Genomic DNA, 8,098 nt, shown 5'->3' with positions numbered 1-8,098 from the left:
CGGGAGAGTCACGCAGGGAGCACGGCGGCTCTGGGCTGAGGCGGCGGGGAGCCGCGCTCTACCTGGCACAAGGAGCGGCGCCTCCGCCGCCTGCGCTCTGCCCGGCGCTCCTAAGCTTACGGGGAGCCGGGGCTCCGAGGCAGGCGAGCGGCTTCGCAAAGACCTGACCCCCCGGCCTTGCCCCTGACTGGCTGGCGCCTTTTCTTGTTACAGTAACCACATGCTATAGTTCCGCAACATGGCCAGCGGAGAGCAGCGCGCACCCAAATACATCCAAACCCCTCAAGCCCAAGAACCCCCGAGGTTTTATACCCTCAGAGTCTCCCCCACGGCGTCAGTCCCGCTCTTCCTTCTCGTCCTCTCCTGCCTCCCCGCTCTGTTCATCCATCGCACTGGCGTCGCCTTATCCAAAAGGTCGGCAGTCAGCGGCTGTTACTCTCAGTCGTCCATTCACCTGGCTGCTGTCACCAGTCTTCATGTCCTTTGTTATCCCAAAGGCTGGGAATTCATGGCCTCTTGTCTTGAGCTCCAACCAGAGCCCAATCTGCATTTCAATCTGCAGATTGCAGGCCAAGACACCTGTGTGAGAAGCATTCCTAGTACTGTTGCCCGATCTGAAGAGAACACAAAACAACCGGAGTTGCTTTATGAGGTGCTTTATTAGGGCCCGGGAGCCTGAGGACTTTTGTCCAAAGTCAGAGCCCCATTTTGCCACAGAATCTGCAGGGTTTATATACTTTTCTTAACATGATTGCTTCATTTAATCTATATGCTTCGCTAAGCATCTCTAAAGGCATACAGAGATTTATTAGGTACATCATGACATTTGTTACTTAGCCAGAAGGTGCATTCCATAGATTAGGTTTAGCCAGAAGGTGCATTCCATGGATAAGGTTTGGTACATTCTCTAGATAATACATCCTCTCGATCTACCATGCACTAAAGTTCACTCAAAGTTTACCGGGCCTACTGTGGCCTTAGCATAACTACTGCTACTCATGCTAACTATTATATTGCTTCATTAATCTAGACATCTATCTATTAACTAGAATATGATTTTCAATAATTTTCGAACTTCTGCAACAGTACGTTGAGCTTGAAATATATTACGAGTATCACTGAACATGATTGTACTTCATAATAAATCTCTTACTGGGATAAAGGAAAAAATCAGCCACCAAATTAATAATATATTCTGTGGAAGTGGAAAAGAAAAATCTCCAAGGTTAGTTTTCAGGGGCTAGATGTAAAGGGTAGAGCAAATGACTTCCACTGTACACACAGGTCACTACTCCTAATCACCCAGATTTGATTTCCACCCCCTGCCAGGTCTCTATCCAGCAGAAACCAGACAGCTGTAGAAAAGGAAAACAGGAGTAAGCCTTAGGTCTTTCTCAGTATGAGGAAACAACTTGGGCACCCGGGAAGCTCACCTGCTCTCTCATTGTGCTAACACAACCAAAAAGGAACCCATTGAGACACCAGTGGAGATGCAAGAAAAAAACATTAGAGAGTTCCAAATGTTGAACTCCTGAACATAATAATCTTGTAGCAAAAAAGGAGCAATCCCTTGTTTAAAGATACCAAACTGGCATTCTTACATTATCACTTCTAGAATGTGCATTCTATCTCATGTTTCAGCTTGTCTCCTATTCAAGTTTCCAATGACTGTTCTTTTCCTGGTTCTCAGCTTCTGTGAGGGATTTTCAGCCTCTAGTGAGCCTGCAGAACAAGGAACAGGAGAACAAGGAGAAAGTAATGCACTTGCTGATAGATAAACGGTCCAAATGGTCTTTCAAAGCACCAACATAAATTTTATCTAAATGTACCTTTTCCAAAAGTACACATAGGATCCTCTGCTCACTGTCTGCAATGTAGGGCTCTCTGAAACAAATGCCATCTTCCTAAGTAGAACGAATCCTAGAAATTCAGCTATTTTTAAGTCACTCTTCTGTGTAAATTCTGAAAAACAGTAATTCCGTAGAGGCACATGAAATCCACATGCCTAACACCTTTTCTGTCTTATCAAGCAAAACCAGCAAATTTTATTAGAACCAACTAGAGCAATTTTATTAAAACTCCTCTTGTTGCCTTAACTACAGGATCCTTAGCCATCTCTGTTTCTTCTCAGAATCCACCTCTCTCCTTAAAGGCTTGTCTTCTGTAGTTTTACTTGCCATATGCCAAGCTTTTGGGCACAATTACTTTGGCCTTGCATGTGACTCAATGTCTTCTATCAGATAAGGAGACTATCAAAGGTGCGGTTTTTAGAACTGAAAGTGACCTGGAGTGAACTTCCAGTTTCTTGGTAAAAGACAAAGTTTCCTCCAGCATAATGAATTGCAGTTAATGATTAATGTCTAATTGACATTAGCAGTATTAAACACAAATCAAAATAAGAAAATTTGCTAGGTGGCTGTTAAAAAATACCTTGTGTTTCTCAAAACATTATCAACGAACAAGAGCCTGTTAAACTTCACCTTGGGGAAAATCATCAATTATGAAACAGCCTTTGGTATATACACCTAAAAATCTTGTTCTATAAAGCTGTTCAGGCTTTCATTCGAATGCCTTTGAGATTCATTTGCTCTATAAAATATAGACCTTTGGAGTTTCAGATATTCCATTATTATACAGATTCTCAAAATAGTGGAGTTATAGCAGAGTTATTGACTTTGGCTTTATTAGGAACACTCGCTGATGGATGATTCAATCTCCGTGCTGTGGCTACTGTGCCCAGAGGTAACTGCAGAAGGACAAGCTCCAGAAGGTAACATGGAAGCTGGGAAAGCCGAACGGAACCGAATCTTTTGCGTGCGCCTCCTCCTCCTCCTCCTCCTTCGTGCAGATCCCTGTTCACGGAATGCTTCAGAGTGAAAACCTACAGATTTCGGCATCTTTGGGCGCCACGCTGCGATCCCGTGCAGGGACCTGCGTGGTGCCGTTCCCTAAGGCTGGGACAGCCTTCCCCAGCGGCAGCAGCCGCTGGCCCGGGGCTGGCACAGCCAGTCAAACTGCCGCCAGCAGCAGGGAGCGGGCAAGCCTGCCCGGGCGGAAGCGCTGCGGGGGGAGTTCTTTCAGGGCAAAGCTGTTCCCTGGCAGCATCTCAACAGGTAATTTTCCAACCAGCTGCCAGCTGTCCCGTTGCCTCATCCAGAAAGCATCCCTACACAGAGAAAACAAACCAAAGCAAAACACCAAGCATTGAAACACACACCCCAAAATACCGCGGCGCGCCCACGCCACGCCCGGGGTGCCGCAGAGCCGCTCCGGCTCTCAGGCTCAGCCGCGGCCCTGCCCACGGCCCGCACGGCGAGGGGCGCGCCGCCACTCCCAGCGGTAACGGGACACGGGAGCTCCCCCGCCTTTCTTCCCTGCCCGGCGCCACCTCCAGCCCACACAATCTGCCGGGATTCGGGCAGGGTCGACTCATAGCCTATTCCAGAGTGCTGCGCGCCTTCAGCCCTCTATTTCTGGGGGTCGGGAGGGGCACCGGGCAGCGCCAAGCGCCGCCCAGAGCGCCCCGGGCAGCCCGGTTCCGGCTCGGGCCCCGCCCCGCGGGCCTGACGTGAGGGGCGGGCCCCGGGCTGTCCCGGGCGGTCCCGCCGCGCTGTGCCCAGCACGGGCCGCTCTGCCGGCGGTCAGGGGCGCTCCCCTCTGCCGTGCGAGCGGGGCGGCTCTCGCGGGAGGCGGCGCCATGGGGCTGCACGGCATCAAGGCGGTGTTCTTCGACCTGGACAACACGCTGATCGACACGGCCGCGGCGGGGCGGCGCGCCATCGAGGAGGTACTGCCCTTGTCCCCCTTCCGACGCGGGGCCCGCGGCCACCGCGGCTCCCGGCCTGGCGGCGGTGCCGGTGTCGCGCGTGTCCCGCTCCCTCCCCCGCTGACACGCGGCCGGGCGCCGCTCCCGGGAGCGCGCCGCGCGGCCCCGCAGCACTCTGACGCGCGCCCCCGCGTCCCTTGCAGGTGATAAGCGCCCTGCAGTCCAAGCACCACTACGGGGAGGTAGAGGCCCGCGCCGTCTGCGATAAGGTCCAGGCGAAGCTCCTCAAGGAGTGCCACGATCCCGCCAAGATGTGCATCACAGACCTGCGGATTTCGCACTGGGAGGAGGCGATCCAGGAGACCATCGGGGGGGAGGCGAACCGCGACCTGGCGGCCGAGTGCTATTACCTGTGGAAGACGACGCGGCTGCAGCACCTGACGCTGGCCGAGGACACGCGGGCCATGCTCACCGAGCTGCGGAAAGGCCTTCGCCTCCTGCTCCTCACCAACGGGGACAGGCAGACGCAGAGGGAGAAGATCGAGGCGTGCGCCTGCCAGCCCTACTTCGATGCCATCGTTGTGGGGGGAGAGCAGAAAGAGGAGAAACCGGCGCCATCCATATTTCATTACTGTTGCGATCTCCTGGGGGTGCTGCCCGCAGAGTGTGTGATGGTCGGTGACTCTCTAGATACAGATATTCAAGGAGGCCTGAATGCTGGCTTGAAAGCAACGGTCTGGTTAAACAAAGCAATGACTGCCCCAGTAGATACCTCCCCCGTACCTCATTATATTATTTCTTCTGTACTGGATCTTCCAGCAGTGTTACAGAAGATGGAGCACAACACTAATGCTAAGTTAGAAACTGACCATATGGCTGGTAGCAATGAAGCACATTGATGATGGTTCCAGCATACAGAGACCTGCTGAGCTGTTAGGTGACAGATGCTCTTTTAAAAAGTCTGACCTTAGGAGTTTGAACTCATCTATGGTCTCTTTTAAACAGCAGAGGGATGAATAAGAGACAGAAGCACAGAATTATATTAATTTAAATGATGCAAGTGTAGTTAATTTAAAGCAACTGCCTCTGTCTGGAAATTATTTTGACAGACTGTTGCAGAAGCCTGTCTGTCTCTGACCTAAGTTGCCAGTCTCTTGTATTTATAGTGGAAAAGAAAATTTGAATGTTCTGAGCTTTCACATGCTCTGCTGACTTGTAAGCTTAGCAGAAGCTTCAGTTCTGACCTTGTGTGCAGTGTGTAAGAGAAGGTGAGAAAGAGAGTGTGGTACAATCTGGTAAATCCTCACAACTGATCTACACTTTATCTCAGGAACTGGAGTGAATTTCATTATTTCTTAGACTATTAGAAATGCTCTACCTTTGATCTTTTTTACAAGTTTCAGATTTTTTTTTTTTTGGACTTTGCAGTGTTTTTTCTTTTATGGAACTTGTATCTCTTGCCAAAAGTACTTAAATGTACATCAAAAATTTGCTTTTTTTATCGGGGACCATTTATCAGAGGGACTTGATAAATAAGCTTTTACTTTATATTATCTTGGTGCTTATGCAGATATGCAGTATACTTGTAATTCAGATTATGATTTTTGTTGAAATGGATAAAACAGGGATATTTTCAATAGTGCTGCTGTACTGTCAGGCTCTTCAGAAGCTAATATCATTGTTCTGTCTGATTTTATCAGTGAATTTTGATCAGACTTTTTGGAGAAACTGTTCTTGGTCTTGCTCAGGTGTATGACTACTCAGATTCAACTGTAGGATCAGTGGCTTTTCTGACTGTTTTAATGGCACTGCTACATAATCCCTCCTTACTCCAGTTTGCATGTGTAATTCATGGGATTTATTCTGAAGAAAATACAAGCTAATTGTCTGTAAATGGCTCTCATTACTCTCTTCCAGGAAACTGGAAAATTATGTCCTGTGTATTACAGTACTGTATACAACTTTATAAGGTATGTGTGATATTTCCACTACATGTTGGAGATGACTAAGGAAACTCTCTAAAACAGTAAGGTTTCTCTTTCCCAGATCATTACATTAATTTATTTTTTTCTGTGCCTCATATTGTTACTACATAATGGGGTAGTATTCTCATATTAAATGAAAATGTAAACCCTTGTTGGCAAGTCTGTGGTTTTCATCCCTATTTGCTATAAATTCACCAGGATGAGTATCAGACCATATATGAGAAATCAAATTTTATATTTTAGAATAATTCCATGACACATCTTTTGAGAACAGGGGTTTTAGGCTACTGGCCTAAAAAGAAGAGTGTCTGGCATGTGGGCAGCAATTAGAAGTACAGAAACCTATTATGAAATGGCTGTGTAGAAGAAACTCTATATACAAAAAACATTCATGTCAAATTAAACAAAGGAGCCTAAGTTAATGCAGTTAAGTCTTGCATAGAATGACAGTTTAGGGGAAGCTGTTACTGGTTTGAGTTAAATTATTTAATAAGGAGTTTAGATTGGATCAAAATATGTTGTGCCTACATTGAGGAGGGGGATAAAAAGAAAATAAATACTCACTAAATTTGGAACTCCTTTCCCAATTGTCCATTAGAAAAGGTAAAGCAGTCCACATTCCTTGTTTTACCTGGCCAAGACTGCTGAGACATGAGGTCGAGCAAGAGTACAGAGATAGTCCCCATCTATTCCTTTGAGGAAATGGGCATATACTGAAAACAATTCAATTACAAATTACAGATACAGTAACATGAACCAGTGGCACTGACTTGTCACACCTTCTGAAGGAAGAGGCCTAAGTTAAAATTTTGGTTTCCATTTGAAGAGCATGGAAGCAGTCACTAGTTTAGCTGATGAGCAAAGCGTTGCTAATAACATTTCTTAGAACCGATGATAGAGACAAGAATAATAAAGATCATTGAGCCTGTCAGGGATCCTGTGTAAAAACAGAAATGTATCCAAACGATTAGAGGGATCCCTGAAGTAATCTAACCATACCATCTAATACAAAAGCAACAACTTTGCTTACAACAGCATCCCAAAGGAGCTACAGGGTAACTGGCTCTGCCCTGTTCACACAGCACCAGGGTAGTAGAACTTAGGTCAGAATGAGGTTTCTGATACAGCTGATATTTAAAATAACACATAGCAATAATTTGCAAGTCTGTCCATGGGCTTGAAGGAGATATAGATATATAGATATATATTACACCAGGTTACCATTTTTTAATCTAAGTTGAGGCTCATATTCTCTTGCCACTGCATCATGCTGAAGTGACATGCTGAGCCTGCTTATTTATAAAGGGTCTCTTGTTTTAGAAGATACTACTCTTTGTTTTGCGCATGGCCAGCCATTTCTTTTCATCTCTGACTCTGAAAAACCAGAGTAACTGCACACTCAGGTGACTCAGTGTGGTCTGTAGAGGCCATACCAAGTATATTTTTTCATTTCTGAGTTCTGTACCAGGCTGAATGTGGCTACTGGTGTCCAGAGAGGGAAACACCGTGATGGTGCTTCTATTAAACAAGGAGAAACAATACAAGACTATCTAGGGCCATTCTTAAAAGCAGTTACCCAATAAGTTGGATTAGGTGTCTGGAGTATCTCTAAATACTCAAGATGTTTTTCTTGGATAGAGCTGTTGCAGAAAGGATAATGAAAAATAATTACATTTAGTAAATTGGAAACATAACTGTAGTGATGGGATAATTTTCACATCAGAAGAAGGAACAAATCAATTAAACAGTCTAGTAATAGTTCCCATTAAGTTCTGCTTTTACTTAGTGTTATGCTCTATTAGCTAAGTTATCTGGTTTAAACTATATTGCCAAAACATGCAAAATAAAAAGAGGAAATGGAAATTCCATCTATATTTTTAAAAACCTTTTTTTTCCAGATAAATATTACCTCCTGAGGTTAATCTACAGTAATTTTGACTTTGTTGAAATGAACTGAAACAATAGTTTAATATCAACTGTATTCTCATTCTTGATTTAAAATAACCCATGTACTAGTCTAATAAATGTATTTTGTTTATAAAATATATGTTTGAACACTCTGAATTGCTGTGGATAAATACGTTTGAGACCTGATTTACAATAAGGGGCAAGAATTCTCTTTGTTTTTTTAAATAGCACAGAATTAGGATTTGAAATCCATGATCTCATGTTTAGATGTGGTGACTGGGTGTAGTTTCTGTCATTTCAAACAGAGGCTGGGACCCAATTACATGTTTATGAAGATTCATGGCCAGACTCTGTATGTTGAATTGCCAGCTGCATTTCAGTAATATTTGAACCTGACTTGCCAAGCTGAATGCCAGCTCACATAAGCCTACATGTCCTG

At 45.3% G+C, this 8,098-nt stretch overlaps 1 protein-coding gene across 1 annotated transcript; it reads left to right on the top strand.

Moving 5' to 3' along the window:
* The first annotated feature begins 3,580 nt into the window (after positions 1–3,580).
* Positions 3,581–7,796, top strand: NANP (N-acetylneuraminic acid phosphatase). The gene is made up of 2 exons (XM_059841353.1): positions 3,581–3,787; positions 3,970–7,796. Exons 1-2 carry the CDS (start codon positions 3,698–3,700, stop codon positions 4,663–4,665), a joined length of 786 nt encoding a protein of 261 aa, XP_059697336.1. The 5' UTR covers positions 3,581–3,697; the 3' UTR covers positions 4,666–7,796.
* Positions 7,797–8,098: the final 302 nt, after the last annotated feature.

Source organism: Haemorhous mexicanus, chromosome 3 (assembly GCF_027477595.1).
Source record: "Haemorhous mexicanus isolate bHaeMex1 chromosome 3, bHaeMex1.pri, whole genome shotgun sequence".
Lineage (NCBI taxonomy): Eukaryota > Metazoa > Chordata > Aves > Passeriformes > Fringillidae > Haemorhous > Haemorhous mexicanus.
The sequence above is the reverse complement of the archived record's forward strand: the minus strand, read 5'-3'. Positions and strand labels throughout refer to the sequence as shown.